Source organism: Anopheles maculipalpis, chromosome 3RL (assembly GCF_943734695.1).
Source record: "Anopheles maculipalpis chromosome 3RL, idAnoMacuDA_375_x, whole genome shotgun sequence".
NCBI classification, from domain to species: domain Eukaryota; kingdom Metazoa; phylum Arthropoda; class Insecta; order Diptera; family Culicidae; genus Anopheles; species Anopheles maculipalpis.
The window spans coordinates 13,889,245-13,914,284 of NC_064872.1; the positions used below are offsets into that span (position 1 = coordinate 13,889,245).

General features: G+C 41.4%; 1 protein-coding gene across 1 annotated transcript in view; it reads left to right on the forward strand.

Annotated features, from left to right (window-relative positions):
- Positions 1–1,127: 1,127 nt before the first annotated feature.
- The window catches only part of LOC126564487 (diencephalon/mesencephalon homeobox protein 1-like), a 61,782-nt gene continuing 37,869 nt past the window's right edge, over positions 1,128–25,040 (forward strand). The window contains exons 1-2 of the mRNA XM_050221546.1: positions 1,128–1,220; positions 17,433–17,556. Coding sequence (XP_050077503.1) covers positions 17,460–17,556 — 97 coding nt within the window. The 5' untranslated portion in view covers positions 1,128–1,220; positions 17,433–17,459. The remainder of the gene's footprint in view (positions 1,221–17,432; positions 17,557–25,040) is intronic.

The following is a 25,040-nucleotide window of genomic DNA, read 5'->3' on the forward strand; positions in this document are numbered from 1 at the left end:
TCAATTGAAAGGCCGTCCCTCGGCCCATCCATCCGTCCCTCGCTCCACTTCCGGGCGGAAAAGTGTCCTACCCGAAACCCCCCCTGCTCGGGTCTGATGGCGGAGAAATTCGATTACCCATACATGCGCACGTGGGTCGCGTGTGCTGTACGCCATTGCATTTTTGCGTAAGCGCAAACGAGAGCTCGACAGCATCCGCCGCGTGCGCTCCGATTGGAAAACGGGGAGGAAGATCTCATCTCGCAGGCCGCTTTCGATGTTAGATGGCAACGAGCGCGAGCGCGCGTGACAGAGCAAGCAAACTATAGCGGCGAGCGTGAGTGGGACAAATTGGATAACGACAATAATGGCACGCCGGGGCCGGGGTGTTGATATCAATCGTGCACCACCCAAAAGCGACAACCCTTGAACGGTGCCAGTTCAGTGTGCGTTTGCGAGCTGTACGTGCATGTGAACGCGCGGTGACATTTGTCGAACCTGGCACGTGAGCCAGTCTGGTGCTAGAGTCCTTTGGAAAGTCCAACAGTCGTTCATTGGCCGTCGCGTAAGTCTCGTATGCTGAACGTGGCAATTCTGGTGCTTCCTTGTCCTTGGTGAACGAACGCAGCAGTTACGCTTGGACAGCCCTATCGTGTAGCAGCGAGACTCCAGTGCGAAAGTTCTACAGGGCGTTCGGCTTTTTGTGAACTTGTAATTGGATGTGAAGTAATTTAAATCGTTCCATAAGAAAGAATTTTATTTTTTAGTGAATCGAAACAAGTGGTTTGCTGAACGGTGCAATTCGTTCCAGAAAACAAAGTTGTGGAGCATGTTCTAGAACTAAGTAAAAGTACCGTCGGGAAAAGTGGTCATATGCGTTTCAAAAAACGGCTTCCCGAAATTCGTAAAACAATTAATTGTGTTAGTGAAAATCCAATGAAAGAAGAGAACAAAAAAAAATTAAGCTGTTTAGTGTAGCACAATTGAAAAATTGCATACTTGCATTTGAGTGTGTGCTAAAGCTTGTGTGTGTGTGTGTGCGTTAGAAGGTTTTAGTGGTTAAACGAAGGGTCCAAAAAGTTTTAAAAAAAGCTGAAAACATAACCGTACTTGTTGAAGCAAAAATCTCTTGAAAGGAAAGGTTTTCCTTCGTGTTTGTGTTACAGTTTTCCAGGTGGACAAGTGACGAGGTCACTAGGCCTCGTTTAGCAACAAGCAAGATTTTCACGGACGGGAATAAGGTATGCTTGTATAGAATGAGATTTGTACGTTGTAAACAAATGGTTTGAATATATAGAAATTGGTGAAAGTTTAATAAAAATATTTTCAAAATCAATTGAAGTCAATGTTTATTTCACCATTCATGCCAGGAATGTAGTAAACAAGAATAAAAAAATACAAAAACGGCTAGCAACAAATCAGTTGATGGTAGAACTTAATATTTAAGTAAAAAATGTACAAAAAATTATAAAAGAATAACTTCCATTAACAATCCGAAAGAAAAGTTCACAGCTACAATAAAATGTTGGTACTTATTTTAAATGAGAAGACATATTTTAGAAAAATTACGAGCAAAACAAAACTCAAAGTTTTGAAATGTTTTTTTTGTGAAAATAATTTTATTATTTCTCACCAAATCGTCTTGTCTCCAAAATATTGATTATCAAGAGTGCACTTTTAATTTTGATGAGTTTTTTTAAATCTAGTCCTTTCTTGTTATGATGCAATATTTACTATTTTAATAAGCAGAAACCAACATGAATTCTTTATGAATTCAATGAATTTCTGTTTTTTTTAACAAATAAAGCAAAAAACTGAATAGATACTGTCCAACGTTTTCTTTGTTTGTGCATTTTTTTTAATTTAAATTTTCTCAGTTCTTTTTGCAATAAATACATTTCTTCCTTGTTAAAAAAAATGCACGAACACTTGCGAAAATTGTTTGATTATTTCATACAAACATTTGCTTTAAAACTCGTTCAAAAATGCATCCGACTTAGCACCATTCCAATATGAGATAATCCATTGACCTGAGTTAAACTTTATGCGTGTTTTAGGGTCTTGTTATCATTGATTTTGTTCTTCGTTTAAATTTTCGTTTAAATTTTCGATTTTCGTTTAAATTGTTTTTCATGGCATGGTTAAACATTTTCAAACACCTGACAACCAAACACTGAAACTGATATGAAACTGAAACTGAAAGAAGATTACGTCACGTGATCACGCGTCACGAATTAAGGATTCTTTTAGAAAATATTGCTTTTATCACATTGCCTGGGACTATCCCATGACCTAGCTCTCGGTAGCAGACACATAATAAATAATTGATAACGTTAAGGATTCTCTTTCGTTGTTTCATTAGAAAGAGAGACATTTAAAACTAAAACTTGATGAATATTTTAATTTTTTAACTTACAATGTCATTTATCTTATAAGTCATTTCATATCTTAGCATAAATTAAACTATTATTTGAGGATTAATTCTTATCGATCTGTACGCTATTAAAATTTTCCTTCGTATTTTGTATATGATTTGAGCAGGAAATTCATTCAAAACCGCTGGAATATCCGTCTGAATTTAAAATATTTATCGTTTTCAAGTGAACAGCTACAATCGTTTTACGATTTCATGCCGTACAACGTCAAATTCAATTGACGGTGTACACCTACCGATGTGAAATTATTTGTAAAATCTCTGTCCAGCTTTTGCGTGCGTGTGTGTGAGTATCTGATCGAACAAATCAAATGTTTCCAATCGAATTCCTTTTCGACGCTTGGCGCTCCCATCACCCACATGTCCTGTGCCAGCTGCAATCGCAGCGCAAATAATGCGTTCTGCCTCCACCCGTGACACATTTGCAACATACCGATACCGATAGTGGTATGAAAATTGCCCTTGGGGTTGGTTCATTTTGCAAACTTTACAGCCATACACCCTACCCCACTAAAGGACCCAACACACATACACACACACACGCACCTTTCTGCTACATGCAGCCACCATGTTGGAGTGCTGGTTGGCGGCACGAAAACAGCAACGCCATCGGAATGCAAACAGCAAATTGCACAGCAGCCGCCCAATACAGGCAAAACCTCGGCAATGCGATTACGGTTTTGGGGGCGTGGGGGAAATCGGTTTTGACTTGTGCCGGAAAAATGGCACCAACCATTTTGGAAAGCCGGAAAACCCTCCGCCCGGATCGACACTACCCCCTTCCGGGCGACACATAAATCTATGTTGTGGTGCCAAAAAAGCTGCCGGAAAGAGCCTTGAGCTTAAGCACGAAAAGAGCACATTTTGTCTCGTTTTATAAAGCCGTTCGGGTGGGGGAGCAATTTTTCCCGCTCCATCCTACCCCGGAGCACCCAAAAGCCAAATTTCATGTGGGTCAACGATGGTTTACGGTGAGTTTTACCTGCGTGGCCCAATGTTGATCAACTTAAATTGCATCCCGGTGTGAATAATTAATTTTTGTTAATTTAATTCGATTTAATCCACCCGGACAGGCCGGTTTGCATTGGTTCAAATCGTTTTCCATGCTCGTTTTCACTTGTGGAAAGGTGGGATTTTGTGTGATTGTGTGTGTGTGTGTGTTTTTTTTTCGCCTGTTGTTAGCTCTGATTGTTTTTGATATTAATTTATTTCGCACAATAAACGATTGAACAATCAAGGTTGTTCCGGAGGTGTTGTTGAGTGGTGCAGTATTTGGTTTTTGGGAGCTTTCATCAATCTCAATCAACGATTTAACCAAGTCATTGTACTGACTTGTACACAACAAATGACAGCCTACAATGAATGTTGATTTTTGACAAGAAAATGGAACAAAACAGATACGAAAGGCTTGTACGTTACCACAGTAATAACTTTGATTGTAATTAATGTATGTTATGCTGCCATGAATATGAAGTTTTGGGCACATCTGATGATTGATTAGAAAATTTTAGAGCTACAATTATTGATGTTAGTTTTAAATAATCTATAAACAGTCAACATAACCACCACTATAACCATTGTAATGGGTCTCAGTATTTGATTCGCTACCTGGAAACTTCATTACGCGAGTGGTCCTTTTTTTCAAATAATTTATAAACAATTTGGATTCTTGCGAACAAAGTGCTCGTAGTTGACTTCAATGTTGACTTAAAAACCCCTCTATCGCTCTCCCTTCCCTAGCACTAACAAGCTCTTTTACATTCTTGCCTCGCGAAGTATGATTTAATTGACTACAATTAGTGGAATTCGCAGCATTTGCCTCCTCCACTATGACGATCATCATGCGATCTAGCGGTCCAACAAACCAGCTCCAACTCCCTTTACTCGCCCATACTGCGCTTTGCGTTCGTTTTCCGGGTTCATCATCGTCATACGCACTCGGACGACTTCAAAGTTCCCCATCACGCAAAGCTTCGGAGGCTTTGGCACACTTTAATTCATGAGTATCTTCCGGTGCTATCTGTCTATAATGTCCACGGCTATTTTTAGCTAAACATGACAAATGCTAGAATTTATTTTAGCATCAAACCTACGCATTTCGGCTCGGTAAAGTAGTTTCGGCGGCAACGCGTGTGATGTATTTTTGTTAACAAAGGATGCATATAGTAACAAAGTGCATTGCGCTTTTTCCTCTGCAATTTAACGCTACGCTGTGCGTAGGTTCAGGTTGAAGCTGGTGTGAAAAAAAGAGGACTTATCTTACTATTAATTGAAGGTGGTGTTTCTAAAAATAGAAATGGTCAACGAGCGGAAGGTGTTTGTTAATGCTTGATGAGCATAAACCCACATAGAGCCACATTTATTGCTGATACAATCATCGTTCTACATCTAGTAAACGCATACAAGTTTATTTTTGAAATTTAAAAATTATCAATTCAGATGCAGACATATTGTTTGTAACTTTTTTCAATCTACTGGAGCTTCAAAAGACCGCCTTGTGTTTCAGCGTTAAGGTACTGTACTTTGAAAACAAGGCAATGTCTTTTAACATCAATATTACACTCATCTGCCTAGCTCTTCTTAACCTCTACAACCCCGAGCGGTCTTGGCTTATTATTGGTTCCTGTGACTTAGAGTTTACGTTGTAGTCGCTAGCTCCTCGATACTGTCAAAACGATGTTCCAAAATGGCCGTTTAGGCTTGTTAAACAGCCAGAAGTTGGCTGGTGCCAAATCTGGCGAATACGGCGGTGGCTAAAAAAAAAGGGAGCCAGTTGTTGCTATAAATCCCTCAAAATGATGGCCGTATGGGAGGGCGCATCTTTTCCATCTTTCAGGATGGTGTCGACCGAGGTTTTGGAAATCCCAACACATTCCGAAAAGTCTCGTATCGTTAACTGACGATTGTTAACCACCAAATCCTTAATTTAAACGACGTGGGCGTCGTCGGTCGAGGTGGATGGTCTCCCCGGACGATCCTCGTCTTCGACCTTCTCACGGCCATTCTTGAAATCACTGTACCATTTGTACATATTTTTCTTCAACAGACTTTCTTCCCCGAAGGCTTTTTGTAACATCCACAATGTTTCCGCAGCGTTTATGTCATTGCGCAAACAAAATTTGATACATGCGCGTTGCTCCACAAACTTGGACATGGTCAGTATGGACAAAAACACTAAGAGCAGCTCTGAAAACAAATTGTCACTCCTAGACGGGTAGGTGTTGTGACTTGAAACGTGACAGAACTGTCATAAACATACATATTGACAAACGAAAAATAAAAACAAGGGGCTTCTTTTAGCGCGCGAAATTTGACATCCAACGTCACCTTACTTTTCGGAAACAGTAGTACTTCGCTCTATCTTGTGCTTCTGTGTATCCTTCTTATTGTGTGTCCATCTTTTTCAACATAAGAAAAAGAATTCACAGCCCTTGATTTAGTACAAGCTGGTCTGTATCTTCAATGAAGGATATACACCCTGTTGCTTCTAGATTAGCTACACTTAGAGAGACCCAGGGCTGATATGAAAAAGGATTTAAAAATAAAATGTCCCTCACGTCTTCTTCTTGGCTTAACGACCCCTAAGGTCATGCCGGCCAACGAATGGCTACACTTGTTGGATAGTCAGTCCTCACTCAATGCCCCTCAACATCCAACGAGTAAAAACTATAAATCTAAGATTCCGAAGCTAATTTACTTATGTACCAAAAAACAAATCAATAATCAATATGCCCTCAGCACAGATACTAATGATTCTGAAATTTGATTTACATCTGCAATTTCTTGATCACGGGTGCATATGCACCTAGCACATGGAACCATGCCGTAAAGAACGCATCATAAATGGCACCCCGCACTCCTTGTAGCTTGCAATACCACTCACGCTCGCAAACACAAACACGCAACACGAATTCTGCCTGCTGAAATGTGCTGGACGCTCAATAAAGCCGAAGATGCGTCCCCATGCGTGCGATCCAAGCGGATGGCGACAGGGCTTAAAACAAAATATCAACCAACCGTTTATTAAATTAGATTTCATTGAATTAAATTAAATTAATAATTTAAATTTATCTGCATACGTATCAGCGTCATCACGCCCGTCACCATCATAATCGTGGCGTATCGGTGTACTGACGGAGCAGAAAAATCGTCGTCGTTGTCGTCGACGCCGTCGCAACCGTCGCTGTTGCGTGGTGGATTCCGTGCCAGCATCATTTTGCGCGAACATCGTACTGCAGCACTACCACATCACAGCCGATGGAGCGAGCGTGTCTGGCCGGTGCGCTGCTCGGTGCGTGGATCGTGGCGAGGTTTGCCCCGTCACTATTGGATCTTAACATTATGCTCATTGATGGTGGCCAAATTATCGCTTCGTTTCTAGTGCTGGAGTGTTCAGTGAGCAAAGCGTCACTTTCTAGACTTGCTGGACGCCTGGACGTATTCGTCGCTATTCGTTCTCTAAGAATTTAAATCTGAATTTAAAGAAGATATTAAATGAAATTTTAGCATTCAACGCACGAAAATATTCAAAATAAAAGGGTAAAAACACACTCTACATCATCATCTGTCCAAATCCACTGACCTGCATGACCTCATAACACACATTTACGAACCCCAAACGGTCGGAAAGTAAATTCCATTTCCCGGGCCGTTTTAGACATTCGTCACAAATTTGCAGTACTCAACTGCAGATCAATCAATCTGTTCGCTTCACTGCACTAGCTGCTGCCACTATTGGTGCATAAAACATCCCATTCTGTTAACCCGTCGAGGCCGTGATGATGCTCGCTCGTACAATTTGTCCGGCAGGACTTACGTACTATTTTTATCCAATGTTCTGCTTTTTTTACGGTATTCATATCACTTCTAAATCAGTATGCCGGCAGTAGCTCTACTCGAAAGGGTCGGCATGTGTACGGTAGTCGATGAATGTTTAATCGACACAGGCCCTATCAACCCGTTTCCGCAACCACGATGCCAAGGGTCAGTTCAGCCAGCCTAGACAGCAGCAGTTGAGCGAGGGCGACGAAATGGCCAGCTCCGGTCGGTTAACGCGGTGTGCTATGATACTGCAAAACTTTTCAACGACCACCCCTCCGCTGCACCCTAGCCGGGGAGACGTTGGTCGTAAAAAAAAAGTATCCCTCAGTAAGCCAACAATCAAACTGCTACCGCTACCCGGGCATCGCTAAAGTGTGCACAGTTCAGCCGCAGTCGTCCGCAGTCTGGACGATCTCGCGTTCCGGTGCGTGATGTCCCCAGTGCAGAGCAAATTGTTTTAAATTTATGACGGATGTATTATGTGAATATGATGAGCTATAATAGAATGAAATTTGACTACTAGATCAGGCACCGGGCTCCGGTGCTCGGGCCTCTCCCGGGACAATCCCGGGCCAAGGTCAGTGCACGGTGCAGTTCAGGGTGGGTGAGTTTTTGTTTTTTTTTATGGGTAGAGCATTTTGGAAGTGAGACACTCTTTAACGAGTCTACTGAGTGATCATATGTTTTAGTCTCTTGCGAAGAGTGAGAGAGTTAGGTATGGTTGACTTTGAGAATGTGAAAATGATCAAAACAGATGCAAATAATGCAATCAAATTACACAATGTTTATTAAATATTTACGCAATTTTTGTTAATATGTATCATAAACATGATTTGAGGAGCACTCTTTCCTGGACTCATTGTTTTAGTTTTTATTTTTGAATAACTGGATTCAAAATGAACTTTCTCAATATTGTAAGGTTTAAGCAGTACTTGGCTTGGACGACCGTAAGGCCATGCCAAACTTCAAATGGCTTACTAGTCTCTCCAATACCACGTTGTTGGGCAGTCAGTTCTTACTACTGGAGAGACGTTCCGGAAGGGATTTCTGGTTCATCTTCTTCTTGGCTTAACGACCTACTTAGGTTACGACAGCCATCGTATGGCTTGCAAGACTTTTCAATACCACGTAGTTAGGTAAACAATCCTCACTACGGGAGAATGGTTCGGATGGTATCTGATCCTCGGTCCTGCCACGTGAAGACTGACACCGCTGTCGACATTTCTCTAGTGAACCCTAAAATCTTACTTTTCTCCCATAAATCTTAAAACCTCACTCTGAATGTGCTGTGGGATGTTCGGACAACATGTGTCATACTCTATTTGAAGCTAATAGCGACAAGTTATGCCAACCTAACTACAAAAGCACTAGTGATCATACACACCAGTCCTTACCGGTCGTATGTTTTATTGAAACAAATTACAAATTTAAATAATCCTTTCCTAACTCAATCTTGTCGCAACCATTACAATGATTTCGATTATTACATTATCGTGCTAATAGCCGCATCTTAATTAATGCTTCAATACTGTAGATGCGTTTCATGCTGGTCACAAAAATACGACTCATTGTCGATGTTTATCCTGCATCATTCAGTTTATAATCTTTTTTTCCGTAAGGGAACGTGCAACCCAAGAAAGGCGCCAAACGATCATTGAAAAATGGCTGCGATTTATGACGCCTCGCTTGCCTGCCGTACAGATATATTCTACCAGCATAAGCTATCGTAAGGGTAGGCGCTAGTATTAATCGATACATCCATTTGATGCGGTTATCATCAAATCAATATAATTTTGATAACATTGAACAACAAAAGTATTGTAATGCTTAAGCACAATAAGAGATGTGATTATAAGGCATGATTAGAATTTTGTTAAAGAATATCCCAAATTGATTCCTATTAAAGGGTAGAATAGTTGGAAGGAACCAAAATCCATTTCTGCATGAGCCGAACGGGAAGCAAATGATACATCACACATGTGCGTAATTCGTACAGCATCCGAGCTCTGTGTGGAAGATTGCGTCGGTTTATGCGCTTTGACGCTTACGCACAGCCGTACGCAAAACTTGGGCCGGCTGAGTGACGACGGCACTACGGCGACACTAATTGACGATGCTGCTGATGGGGCAGACGATATACATTTTCATAAATTAATATTAATTAATTCAATTTGTGTCGTTTAATTTCGTGTGCCACCAGCTTGTTTTTGGGTCATTTTTTGAAATAGCATCAGTTGTGTGAGGTTGATGACGAGCAGAGACTAGAATTTTATTTACAACTTGTTGTAGCCTATAGTTATGGCAAGTTGAATGATATAAGATATGAAATAAGATTCTTACAAAAAAAAAAAACAATTCGGTTGAAGGAAATATTAAAAAAAAATCTGCTGTCTCTCTATAAAGAGACCAAAACACATTTAAATCACTAACAAATTATTTTTATAACTAAAAAATTTAAATTTCTTCCAGTTTCTTTTTTCTGAAAATATTCAGTGAAAACTTTAGTTGTTTAATCGTCACCAAATTGCATACACTTTTGTTGATAAATATTAAACTCGACTCCATAGCTGTCGGAAAACGGTTTAACACTGTTGAAGTGTTTCCTTTCGCTCCTTGGCCGAGTGATTGAACGCAGACCTGCGTTCCCCTTTCTCAAAACACAGCGCAAACGGATTAAACCAGCAAAAGGAAATACACAAAACAAAACATAAACAAAAATGCGGGCACGCTCTTATCAGAAGTACTCGATCATCATCCGCAGTCCTGCTGACGCACATCGAAAGAAATCCGTGACAAATGGAGCATTAGCTCTTTTCGACCGTGTGTGTGTGTGTTTGTATGATTTCCATTCCCGCGCACATAATTGAATGAGGCAAAACATTACATAGCCTTTCCTCTATCTCAACTGCGAACATCAAGCACGATCTTTTGCGATCGTAAAACGGAAGGATTTGAGTGAACCAAAGTATTTGAATTGCACCAACCTTCCCATAAACAAAAAAAAAACTCGCGCTTAAGAACATAAACATGGTGCGCGTAATAATCTTGAGCTGGTGGTACACGATAACCATCACGGCAACCGCAAAAACGGGTTCTTCCCTAAACCGAGTTTTCGAGGCGTTTTTCAAGAGGCTGCTAAATTCATTTTCCCGCTGTAGTGTGTGCTATTAAGTGGTGGTTAGCGTAAAAACAACAGCAAACAGGAACCCGGAACCGATTTTACCGGAGCAGGAATTCAATTAATGCTATAAAGGTGGGAAAAGTGACGGCCAACGGGCTTTTGAATTGGTGTTTTTTTTTTCGGCATGAAGGTGTAATTTGTTTGTGTACCGTGTGAATTCCTGCCTCTAATCTTTATCGTCACACATTCCATTATGAAATTATTTTTTTGTAGTTGATTTTCTTTTCTAAGACAGCGGGGAAAGGCGTAAAGATTCTAAAGAAAAGTCGACGGCTGCTCCCTACACGCACACGTACAGGACAGCCATCCGTCTTGATTAATTCAATTCGTTTGGCTATGTGTATGCTGCTGCCGGTTGTGGTGTGTGATGCCGGTACCCTAGCATGCCTAGCAGTGTGAAGGCATCCCGCCGAAGCGTGGAAATGAGTTTTTATTACAATTAATTTATGTATAAAATTATTGACAAAACCGTGCCAGCGTGCTTTATGGTCAAACAATTCGATCTAAATTGAGCTTAATTGAATTGAATGGTATCAGAGGCATTGAATCGAGTTGACCATACCCGTTTCTGCGTTGCGGTGATCGTTTGCTCTCTGGTTTGCCTGCCGTTGGACTGCCGTTGAACTGCCTGCATGCACCGTTCGTTTGGAGTGAGTCGAAACCAGTGCCGGACAATGCAAATCGATCGTCAGTGATTGATGTTAATTTGGTGAGCAGCGATGTGCGAGAGGGATGTACTTAAGAACACTTGCCAGTTTGCAAGGGCTTGAACTGGTACGAAATATTTCTAGTCAGATTCAACTTATAATATTGTGCATTAAAGTATTGCTGAATTTATGTTGATTAGTGCCATTATAACTATATTAACAACAGAAAGTTAAAGCAAGAATAGATATACATAAGTTTGTAATAGATTTCCCAATTTTTTATTTAAATTTTAGATTGGGAAAAAAGTCTTATTTAAGGAATTGATTTTGAGAATTTTTTGCACAAGAAAAACGAATTCAAACGACTTGTTACACGAATTTTTTATCATCTGACCTTACTTTCATAGCAATGTGAAGTAAACTTTTAAAACCTTGGTCATACGAAGCCAGAAAATCCCTAGAAAGCACCGTAAAGTTGATATGACAAAACTAGGCGCTGCAGGTGGCTTCATTGATTCGCTCTATTATTTCGTTGAATGTCAAAACATTCAAGCGCCAGAATAGACTTGTAGAAGAAGCAATATTTTAATCTTTATACTCATTTAATGTTTTACGTAAAATGAAAGGAGCGTATAGGAGTGCGCACATTTCAAAACAATAATATTGAATTACATTTAAGTTTACTGTCATTTCATTTATTTTAAGAACGACGGTCGTATTGCCAAATTTGTTTGTTAGATAGCTTTAAACTTGATTATATTGTGCTATTGCTAAATTAGCATCCTTGAGCCTCGTTGAGGTAGTTCAGAACAATGGAATAAACACTCGTTTGAATAAATTTGGGTCCTGTACTAACTGCTTAAAATCATGCGTTTTACACATATTCCAATCAGCAGAATGCAAATATGACGTTAGAATAGCCAATTCAGACAGGAAAAGGTAGGCGTTAAACGGTTGTTGCTCCGATCGCTGGCAGCATCCATCAAAGTTGTAGATCCACCGTACCCGGCTATCATAAATCATTCAAACATGAGTGTAAAAATATCTCCCAGATTGCCTGATAAGCGTCTATTCTTGATGACAAGCTGACCTAATAAATCGTTCAGTTACTTTCTACGCGGGCAAGCCGCTCACGCCTAGCAAAGTACACTTCCGATCTCGAGGGCCGAATATCAATGGTTGCCCTTGAGCTGGAATCCCTCGAAGGTACGAAAGCCGAATGGATCAACTTTCCTACAGCAAAGAAAAAGAAGCATAAGAACCGTATCGTACTGTTTCGCCACTAATCTACATGCAATTATCGTATCATCCTATTCAATTTACCACTCAATTACACGGACGGTCCCTCACGGTAAACAGGACAGCGGGATAGCGCAAAACCTCGGAAGTAGTGCGGCCCCTAGAACGGACGGCAGACACGACCGGATCTAGGCAATAGACAACGGCGACGCGATCGTTGGAGGATCGCAAAATTGTCATAAATAGATTAAATAATTACATCGCGAAAAATGGATCCACTCGTTTGCGAGCCTCTTGGTGGAAGGAAGCGGGCATGCAGATGCAACACACCAACAACCGATGGGGCACGATGCCGGTCGTTGAGAATGCACCGTATTGCATCATCCAAAGCGTCCGGTACGGGTTCGGGTGTGCCGTACGAACGCTGGACGCTACAGCCTGTTCCGGATGTGACGGCGTGTTTGTGCGGAAATGCATGCCGTATCTTGTCGTGGCCGAGATGCATTTTATGCAAAATATCCTCCTCCAGCTGTACAGTGTGTAAGAGTAAAATTGAACCAAAAAGCAAAACAAAAAAAGGTTTGTTGATGTTTTATACGAAAACCTTGACGAACCGCACGAGCGCAACGTTTTTTTGTTTTTCGTTGTATCGTTTCACGCGCCACTCGCGCTTTGATCGTATACCGCCGCGTTAGACTAGTTGTAATTTAGCTCTTTTTTTATGCTTTCCACTAAACTGCACAACTGCATTTCCACCACCAACAATTCGCACACAGTCACGGCACGGTTTGCCACGAGACAGGTCGCAGATATACATATTCTGCCAGCCAACAAAAATAGGCAAGCCGACTTTCGGGGTTTGCGGTCGGCAAATAAAGGAAAAATAAAATTTACATCAATAAATGCATTTGAGCCAATCGGCGCTGTTACTGATGCTGGTGTAACGTTTGCCGGCGGCTCAAACCGGGTGAAGCAATGGCAGAATGGTAGAGCTGCCTAGTCGGTGTATGGCTAGTTGAGACAATTTAGGTCTATCACTATCATTCGACACCAGCCACGGGTGTACGGGTGTCCCATCTAGGGGGAGTAGGGAATGGAAATGCAATTCACGGATGCAATGAAATGCATCTGTTATGAAATTAAAATGCACATCAAAAGATTATGCAAAACTCTACATGTGAGTTGTTGCGGAAAGGATGACCAGGCTTAATGAATGTATTTCGTAATTCCTAATAACTGATTTCAACTGCTTCAAGCCTTTTTTTTAGTCAATTCTACCAGTCAACATCTTTGCTTTTCTGGAGAAAAGTAGAAAAATGTTGTTAGACACTTCTAATGCATCAAAAACTTTGCTTATGATTAACTAATAGCAGCTTCAATTTATTATACGTGGGCTGCTACATAAGTTTCTAGCCTAGGCCACAAGAAGATTGCCAGATGCAATCTGGTATTTTTATTCGAAAGTTGAAGCTGGAGACATTTTGGAGCATAATCACACTCACAACGTTTTGACGTACGACCATCATTTGTGATGTTTACGTTGACTTGAACAAATCAGTAACGCCAAAGAAATGGAATTAACCCGTGGACTTTTTTTGTGCGATCATTTTTCACAACTTTCGACTTGGACTATCAAGACAAGACTGCTTTGAAGAACTTAAATCGTTGTATGATGATAAAGCACCTTCCTATAGCACTGTTAAAAACTGGTATATTGAATTTAATCGTGGCCGACGCTCGCTCAATGACGATTTTCGAGAAGAACGTCCAAAACCGACCGTTGTGTCTGAGAACATCGATGCCGTTCGAGATCTAATTGCACAAGATCGTTATGTGACATAATGCGAGATAGAGGTAACTTTGGGCATTTCTTCCACCAGCATAAACACTATTTTACACAAAGACCTGGCCATACAAATTTTTTTTATCGGAGGATCCCGTACAAGTTGACAATCGCTCAAAAAAAAGGCTCGTGTCGATTGGTGCAAGGAAATTTTGAAAAATTACGATCATGGTGCTTCTCAGGATGTTTAAAATATCGTATATAACAGGTGACGATATCATGGATCTATGCGTATGAGGCCCGAAACAAAACAATCTTCGGTGAGTCTTCAACCTACAGCCAAATCCAACTGTTCCGCTAGGGCAACGTAGGACGATCAATTCTGAATGATACACCACAGTTTATTTGCCAAAAGTCTTTGAAGAAATTCGGAAAACGAACAACAGAAGACGAATCATTCTTCACCATGAGCGATACGAGCTTTCACACATCGGTTCAAACCTTCGCTCATTTGACCGGCCAAAACGTCGAATTAATGGGTCATCCGCCCTATAGTCCTGACTTGGCACCCAATGACTTCTTTACATTCGCGTACATCAAGAAAAAAAGCGTGATCAACGATTTTTGTCCCCAGAAGATGCTGCTAAGGCGTTCAAAAACCACGTTTTGGAGGTATCTTAATCAGAGTGGAAAAAGGCTTCGACAATTGGTTTGAGCGCATGCAAAAGTGTGCATGCAATCATGCTGGAGAACACTTTGAAAAATAATAAAACAATTTTTGATGATGAATAATGGTGTTATTTATATATATTTATCCAAAAAAAAAACGCCTAAAAAATTGGGTAAGTTTTGTCGTATTTTTTACATTTAAATATCTTTCATTAATTAGTTTCCTGCAGCAGCGGATCACAGCACAAGCACAGGGTGGCAGGTTTGATTACATTTACTAGATCAGATGGTTGCAATTGCTAATTATTGTGCGCTCACAAACAGCTGGTGCGCACGCAAATTTCACCACAGACCTACGTCTACACGACGAACCGTCAATAAATCTTCCATTACCACACAAAACGGCATCGTGTTCGTACATGCGAAGGACAAGCCAACCCTTTGGAAGCATCACATCCAACTTGGGCGGTACTCGCACACTATCAGAAACTCTCCCACTGGTAGAGCGAGAGAGAAATGGCAATAAATTATTCACCTAATGAAACAATATTAATAACAATTATAAATAAAATACAACTCTCATCCAATAAAATGACGCCAGCAAGTCGCTGAAACCGGGGGAAGTGCACAATACCCTAGCAAAGAGTAGAAATTTACTATTCTACAACAGAACGCGGAGGGGTTCGTATGGAGGTTGAATGTTCAAAACGGGTATAGAATCGAACGCATGCTCGTACAGCAAAATGGAAGCGAATGAGAGCTTTCGGAACCGATTTTGCCATACTGGAACGAGACTCCATTGTGGTTAGTGTCGATGTATTGGATTGGACTCAGATGGTGTGAAAACGGTGACTATTCCACCCATTGTCTAAGACTGGAGCCTTTTGTAGGTAATGAATTTCCCAGTTATAAATATCGGAATGGAAAACTTTATCACACCTTCGGGATGGATTTTCCCAGAATAGAGTGAAGAACAGACACATCGGAAACTGATTGTTTTGTTCGTTCATTAGTACGGCGTAAAGGGGTTATAAAATAAGAATAAGGACTTTGAGGAAAATAACATAACTATTTGGTAGTGAAATGTAAATATGTGAGAATATATAAATAAAATAAATGTTAAACAAGAAACAGAAATTGAATCACTCATAACAACTGAGGCAAATACGTGACATGAAAAGTGAAACTAAAACGTAATGAATAAAGAAAACCAAATTAGTATTGTATGAAGTAAGATGGATAAAAACAAATAAATTAAATCAAATATATAATGAAAATTAAACATATATAAACCAAAACTAATCAAAAGAAAACGCATAATGGCGCTGTTGCCAGCAGTCTTCCTCATTGTGATACGTTTTAACTACTCTCTAGCTCACCACATCCACTCATTCGAACTTGATCCCGGATATGTGACACCCTCAAGTCGGCATCACCATCAATTACGCCTCAATTTCACCAAAGAACAACGCGATCTAGCAACATTTACCACGAAAACACACACACAAGGTAGTCCGAAAGCTGTTGAGCTTTTTGGTGTGAATTAAATGGTGTCTAATTTTGCCACCAAGTTTTGGGTCCCCGATGAATTCTGGTCGAGGTTTGCACCGGAACAGCAGCATGCACGCATGCACGTGGCCACCCGAACCGTCACACGACCGTTGTACACGAGTGCCGTCCAGCGGACGATAAATTTATAATCACAAATCCTTCTCACAAGCCCGTATAAATAGGAAGCCTCAAATATGGATGTGAGCATCTGCTGTACGACCGGTACAGCATCCCTCCGCTGTCGAGCTGTTGCTCCAAGTGGTCAGCTAGCCACCAGCTTCCGGTCGGTGCACATTGTTGATCGTGGGTTCTGTGCTTCATCACAGCACAAAAGCGACAACGCCCGGTTGGTGTGAGCAGGTGAAATAATATAATGACAATAATTGGAATAAAAGTTTTCATTATACACATCCTCACCGCACGGTGTGTGCAACTGGCGCCGGGAAAACTCCTCCAGGACATCAGGTGCGATCTCGTTCCAAAGTCCCGACTTCTGCTTACTCTCCGTCGAACGGGTTTATCTCGGCGTGGTTGTTCTGTACTGACTGTGCAGACAATGTGCCGCCTCGGTACGCTGCTAGCTCCATTTTGAATTCTGAGTTATGATAATTTTTAATTAATTGTCAAAAGTAATTACCCACAATTGCTTTGCCTTTCAGTGGTGCGGGTTTTTGCGCGCTTGCAAATGCTTGCAAAGCCGGGGAGTAGAGGAAGTCCTTCGATGGTGGTCCCACTGTTGGGTGGCGCACAATGAAACATCCATTCGGTGTAATTTATTCGATTGTGTGTGTGTGTGTGTCGGGTAGGGAAGCACAGAACCAGAGCTATTACGCCATCGTCGTGGCTTACCGTATCCGGTAAATGAAGGGTGGTGGGGTAAGGTTTGTGGAAGGGATTTTGTGGGTTTTAATTTTTAATCAACGAATTGAAACCATAAATCAGAATTAAATTTTCACCAGTGCAAATGCAAAATTTCGCAACAGCTCCACCACAGCCAGAAGGCGAACCTGGCTGTTTATTTTGTTTAACAATTCTTTTCGCCACTTTATGGCGGCATATCCTGCAGTACATTGGGTTTGGTTTTTTGAGATTAATTTGATGTTTTCTTCTTTCCTTTTGCATCTACAGCTCGGCTCCGCAACGGCGGGAAGAGGAATGTTTTGTTATCATTGTCCACCGTCGCTGCATCCTGCCGGACCACATCCCCCTCGGTTACCAACCCTGGAGTATCCTTTTGCGCCAACACATCCTTGTAAGTATTCGATTTGTTTCTATATTCTACAAAGAATGAATCTTACTGTACATACGGTTTGCAACACAACTTAGAGAAATTCAGAAATAACACAGGAATAAATTAATATTCCTTTTAAATTCTGCGAACTTAGTATATTTAAAAAAATAATATTCAACTTGATGCAGCTTTGCAGCTTTTTAATATGCACATGAACGTTGAAGAAGCTTCATGTTTTGAAGGGAGCAGTTGCTATTGGCCCTTTTTCTTCTTGGCTCCTGCTCCTTGCCTGCATGGCTAGATGACATAGCCAGGTCCCCAATCCGTTTCCAAGAAAATCGGTCTAGGACTGCAAATCTCCATTCACGGCTGCATCCGATCTCTGACAGGTTTTACTCCAAGTCAACGGGCTCGCTGTGCTCTTCTACGCTGAAATTATGGCTGACAAGCACCTTCCTGGTGAGGCATGAGTCCGGCCCCTAACGTGCTCCTAACATCGTAGCCGTTCGTATCTGCAGTTCGCAAATAGCGAGTGATTCCGTTCCGTTTTCCTTCAGGGTTTCGGAAAACGGAGCCAGCATAGTCCAGGACTCGTAAGAGAACTCCAGTAGAGAACTACTGGACGTATCAGCGTGCGATACATCGTGTTGCAGTTTCCTGGATCGCATGGGTTTGTGGAGACCCATAGTAGTAGAGCTCTTTTCTACCTCGAGATCATCGCCGACAATTAATACTCTGCTTCCGAGTCGGGCTCTATCATGGTCAGAACCCCCGGTAAACAGATACTTTGTCATCGTCGTATTGATCTTCAATCGAATCCTATCGGCTTCGTGTTTCTTGTTTTTTCACTATTTTGGAGTAATATTAACTGTAGTTGAAAAAACTCTACGATTATTACCCAACAGACGTCATACAGACGATCGAGCAAGTACGCCCCGAGCGCCGCCCAGAGCAGTGGCCCAAGTTCTGGCGGACGTGTGGATCGATACAATTTTTAGCGCGGATCTAGCTGCAAGAAATACAGCTCGCGCCATCTATTGGCGGTAAATAGCAATTATTTGCTCATTAACCCCAAAATGCCATCTGCATTTTGGTTGACACATTCAATAACAGAAGAAAACAATATTCTTTTGGATGAAGAATTTTCTGATGCTGCCGCTGTGACGCTTTTTTCACGCACTGCACTTCACTACGCACTTTCGCACTGTTATCGTTCCACTGAGAGCAACGGATTGATTCCACAAGAATCACTACGAACACCACGCTTTTCAACACTCGTTAATATAGTATGCCAGCTACATCACTCGACTAACAATTCCAGATGAAAATTTAAAAAACTTACCGATATTTTTGTTACAGCAACTGCACCCGAAGTCGACAATCACAATCACAACTTAAAGTACATAAAGATAATTGCGGAAAACATTGCTTTTCACTACAAAATACGGAGTGGCCAGCACGCACTTCCTTCCCCATTGGAGATTTGTTTACATTTCGATTTTGTTCACGCTGTCAGAAAGCAGAATCAACATTAGAAGAAGATGGTGAAGAAGCAGAAGATCAGACCGATCTGCAGCACGCAGTTCAACCATGGATCCAATCCATTTGACCTATTGTGTATAAAAAAGGTTTTAAAAAATGTTATACTAACATTATGGCTGAGTTTATTACTTTTGATTGACGTACATCATTTCTTTAAAAAAAAAAACCCCTATTCTGGGTGTTTAAAAAACATGCACTCATGTTAACAGGAATAAAAAGAATTTCCAATGGGTTTTTTTACGATTCAAAATTGAATTTGGCTGTTTTGTGCGGTTGCTAGATTAAAATAAATCAAAAATCAATTACAATCAGTATCCCAACACGGCTAATGCTCTTTTTACTCCCTCGATTTGGAGCGTGCTGCTATGTAAAGGTGGCTTGATCCTTGAGCTTAGCGAAGCAAGCAACTGTGGATTTATTTCCAATATTAAGTAAAAATTCTGGCTAGAGAGAAAGTAAAGGGAAGAATGAAAAGTATTAAGTTACAAGGTCGACTCCAGTGGGAATTGTTTCACTATCAACGCCGTATATCGAATGTTGGTGGAAATTGAAAAGGGCAAAAGCCGGTTCACAATATTCAAGCATTTTGCAATCGCGATAAGGATCGGGTCGGAGATTTTTCCTCCGCGCATAATGTTCGTTTTCCCAGCTGGGATGTTTTAATAATGATAATTTCTAAATTATTATCATATTACACTTTTTTGTTGGGGAGTGATTCTTCTCGGGATTTGCTTGAATCAGGTTTCTTATACCATTTTAAAAAGGTAAAATTTCACGCATAGTCATGCTATGCATTTCTCAACAAATATTTCCTACAAAACGTTATTTCACGCTGATGCTACAAAATCAATTTCAAACAATTTCCCATTAACCCTATTGCCCGTATCCCAATTTCCCAAAGCTAAAAGGTGCCACGCTTACCAATATGCTGCACAAACGTTCGACCACCGGGGAACCGTGACTTCGCATCCCAGTGCATCATTGCGATGGCATTCCGATAGCACTTTGATTCCATTACTGTCAACTCTTATCCCATCCATCGTTAGTCACCGGAGACAACCACGACGCGAAAGGTTGCATCTCAAACGCAATGCGTGTCCTACTGGGCAGCGGACCTGGTGTTGAAAGATTTCCCGGACTGATCGATTTCCCGTACTGTGGGAAGGCTATCCGTACGGGCATCAATCCATCGAGCAGCGGCCTAATTCGATTTCGCTATTTCTGCCATTAATTGAACTGGAATGACTCCTGTGTGGCCTCTCCCGTGAGTGCTGTTCGGCATTGTCGGTGTCAAGCTGGACTGTGCGACATGCGACGACGAGGAAGGAAAGAAACATCTAATAACGAATAATTCGATGACGACTGACATCGAAGTCGAACGTGTGCAGGAGTCAGCTCTCAGCGGCGCGCCAAGGGATATCTGGAACATAGGCATCTACAAAACATCGAGACGAAACTTGCAAGAAACATCGACCGCCTAACCGCCCGCTCATGGTAGGCGCCTGAGCAGCTCAAGGCGCTTGGCCCGAACTTGAGATTTGCCCTCGAACGTATCGATGATTCTATTAGTGTTTGTTAATCCTAAACTCCAAGGTGGGAGATTACGGTCGCGAAACGCGCCTAGTATGCGGTGAGAATTGGCCTGGTAGTACGAAGATTTGCCTTCCCTAATCCGGTTCAAGGGTTCCTTCCCAAACCCAAGTAGCGACCCGAATGCTTCTAATGGCTCTGCTAAATGACGATAATTCTTTCGAAAACCGACACTTCTCCTCGTGGCGGAAGATGGTGATAGGTACAAAACTTCTCGAATTACCGAAAACTTTACGCCCCGTTCGTAATCTTTGTGGGGTAACTTCCGGGCTGTCGGGAACTGTACTGCCAGCAGTGAAGCTGAGGATATGTGCGCACCACTCGGTAGGCAAGTGACGAAGCTCGGCTCATGATGATGCGACTGATGATCCAAATGAGTAAATTGAAATAACGTCTAATGTTGGGGAGGTGAGCACGAGTGCGTTGTGCGTTTCCGTCACTGATGCACTGGCAAACTGAGGTCATTCTCGTACGGTTCGTGCTTGGTCTGTACGTACGTTTTTGATAAGAGTCGGTCGTACAAATTGAATTACACGCATTCTGCACTCAAACATTTCGCTCCCTCTTACTCTGCACCTCATCAACTACATCACCATCGCCGGAGTTCCAAACGATGCATATGGCTGAAGGCCGTGGTCGAACATGCCCACTTGGTTGCGGACCGTACATGAAACGTGAAATGTGATCCTTCACGTTTTATCCCTTGCGAAGGAAGCAGCGGTTGATGATGAGTTTTAATTAATTTACGCTCTAATCAAATATAGAAGCATAATGTGGCGTAAAAATAGGCTGCACTTTTGGGACTTTCAGGAAGCATGTGAATGTGTTAGCCGACGGAAGCAAGGATTCCATATGACGGTTGACCTGCCGGTGACGTTATCTGGAATGAAAATGCTGAACAGCATTCAACGGAGCAGAAATTAGCGTGCGAAGTTAATTACTTTGTGTGACTTTCGGTGCAGCCAACTGCAATCTGATAATTAGCAGATGGATGTTATGTGATACAATGAAATTGCTCCAGGAGTGTTGATGCATAATGCTCTCATGCTGTTGATTATGAGTTGTTGACAGCACTGGACAGTCCATATTGTCCAAAATTACAGAAAAAGAATAATTGTTCAATTTGAGTCCGTTCGGCCTCGTGCCGCTGCTTACGTCGTTGTCCAAAGTTACGATCATTCCAAGGTAGCAGAACTCCTCTACCACCTCGAGATCGTCGCCGTCAACTGATACTCTGCTTCCGAATCGGGCTCTATCACGGTCAGAGCCTACGGCAGGTATTTTGTCTTCGTCTTGTCTTATTTTGTCTGCTGCAAGGTCATTCTGCCCATTGAATGGTTTACAAAACTTGTTGATACCTCGTAGTTGGATAGTCAGTTCTCACTATGAGGAACCGATCCGGATCCTTGAAGACCGATGCAGCTATCGCCTTACCACCGGACCAACCCAAGTGCTGAGAATCTATCAGATTTAAAAGTAAAGTTAATCGTAAATCGCGTTTGCCATTGTCCAACCAATGTCTGATGGATGAATTCGAATGACATGTTTTTCGGAGACGTCTTAAAAATGGTATGGTAAAAATAGATAACAAAAAGATAAACATAATTGAAGCATAAAATGTTGAGGTTATTTCATTCATTAAAGTGCATTACTAAAAATATCTAAAAATAAACTGAAATAAAATGAACTCAAACACCATCTGGATCAATTTTACAATCCACTTTATCCAACAACACGGCAAAAAAGGAGCAGCGTCGGGTAGCATATGCAAATCACGGTCGCATTTGCTTTTACTATAATCACTGCTGCACCCGAATTGACATCACAAGCTTGATGCTTATCGTCGCTTATCGAATTCCGATCGATGCTTCACCGCCATGATAAATCTTCTTGAAATCAAATAACAAGTGCCGCCCGATGTTTTATCCTCCCCTCAAGTGCCAGGAAAGGAAACGATAGACGAAATCTGTATGAGTCGTACCGTTCGAGATAACAATCGATCAACAGGGACTGATTCAAATTGCATCAGACTGGTAAGGTCTAATACGGTTAGGGAAGCTGTGCCTTTTAAGGCATTCAACTGTGGAAGGATAACGCTGGAACAAGATAACGTTGTTGTCATTTGAATATTTTATTCCTGGAAGAAAATGTGTCATCGCACACATTTCTACGTGTGTATGCCACTAACTGGGAGAATGGTTTTCGGTTTGCATTCTAAGAAATATTTTTAATTATAGAAAGATATAGAAAATATGATACAATTTACCACTACAACGCTTCCCATGCTAAGTAAATCCTCAACATTTGCTTCTTAAAATAGATTTTTTTTAAACACCAAATATTAAACGAAATTATGCTTTATCTCTTGTCTCGTATCTTCACGGCTACGATCATCTGATTCACCCATCCCCTCAACGACCAACTGGCGACTGTTTTCAATATCAATTACGTCATTTGCATATTTTAAAATTAGATCAACTTACGTTCACTCCCAAAACCATCCCCGCCGGTCACATTCCCCAAGGAAAAGGCAAATTTGTCACTGAGCCGTAAGCGAAAAGGGACGCACAAACCGAGGCCTATCGTGCTTTGCTAAGCCAGGAAATTCCACATGAACCTTCGTTTGAAGTTACTACGCAAACACCCACAGCTACAGTATGATCCCTTGGAGAGGGTGCGTTGGTGCTGCTATCTCGCGCTACACCTTCTTTTCCTTTCCGTTTTCCCTGTCAAGCTCGGTCATAAAATTGCCCCGAAACCAAACCGCGAACCGGGTCTCCGTTTCGCTGATGGACGCCGACCGAAAATGGGAAAACGGGATCAAAAATCATGTCGTTGTAATTCAATTATGAACCATTCGTAATTTAGCAGTGGGCCGGTTTTTGCGTCGCGTCCCTGTCTGGTGTGGGAGATTGAGAATCCTTGAAGAACCTGGTAGAGTTCCGCAATGTTGGGAAAGCCATTGCGACTAGAGCGTGGAGCGATCGTCCGAAAAGTTTGTAGCGGTATGAATTTTTGAAAAGGTGCCATTCTTTTTTCATGATTTTGGTTCCACAGTCACAATGAGCTGCTGCTGGTCGGAGCAGCTGGGTAACGGGCCAGCTATATTGACTGATAACCTGACGGATTAATTTAAAGTAACTAAAATTAATCAATTGATGAAGTAACTTCAAACCAACCCCATATTGTTGGTGGGTTATTGAGCAACCTGGTAGTCCGATCCTCACACTCGTTGCACCGTTCGAGCTGGAGAATTTATCTGTGGTTTGCGGATTATCGGTCAATTTCGATCAGGTTGTGGTTCGGTGCAGATAAAAACTCGTTACATTTATTTTTGATTGCGCTATTTTGTTATAAAGTGGTTTTTGCACTTCCGTACCCTTTTCCGCCTGTCAGCGATCCGGAATGACTGAGCAATCAATTATCGGGAATATTTTTCTACGTTTTTGGTTTGCAATGTTTTTTTTTTTTTGCGATGGATCACGGGTTGATCACTATGTGGATTTAATTTTTTTCTGGTGAAAATGGAAATTTATACATTTTAATGGTTTTTCATTTGTGGCAAAGTGGTAACCTAGACAAAAGGGCACCCCCGGTGCATTTTTCATGAGCAAAAGTGCAATGTCAATGAGTTGAAAGGAGCCGTAAAAAAACAGTTCATCCAATAATTGAACAAAAAACGCGCAACGAGACAAAAAACAAAAGAACACAGCGAAAAAATGTAAAAAATACGTCAAATAACGCACGCGGCTCCCGTTAGGAGGAAAGGATTTGTGATCGGTTAGGAAATTAAAACCGAACCATCCCGTGGGGCTAAATTACTGTTTTAAAATTATTTCCGGTTAGGCAACCACGGAAATGAGCTTACCCGGGTTGTGGTGTTGATTTCCATTTATTCAGGTGATGTATTTCAACTGGATTAAGGGTTTGCTTTTGACGCAACTGATCGCGAAAGTATTGGTGGATAGGATGAATATTTGAAGCTTTCAAGTAGCATAAAATGTCGAAAAATTTTTAAAATTGTTGAAAATATTTATTATTGTGAGGAAGACGTTACAAGCCCAGGCAGGTATTTATTCGGTTAAGAAGTGTTAAGCCAGATACCAAATTGTATTACATCTTGGTTAGTTTGAAAAGCCTTCCTGATTCATGTTATAACAGCTTGACCGATCACCCTGTAGCATCGATTTCAGGATATTCCTTGGCCTTGGCCATGGTTTTGCTGACGTAAATCCTGCTAATTTTTTGAGAACCTTGATTATAAGTGAGAAATAGATCAGTTTTGTATAATGTCAAAAGACGACACTGGCACTGACTAAAAACTAAATTAATGTGGAAGATGATTTGAAAAATTCTTTTATTTACGTATCATA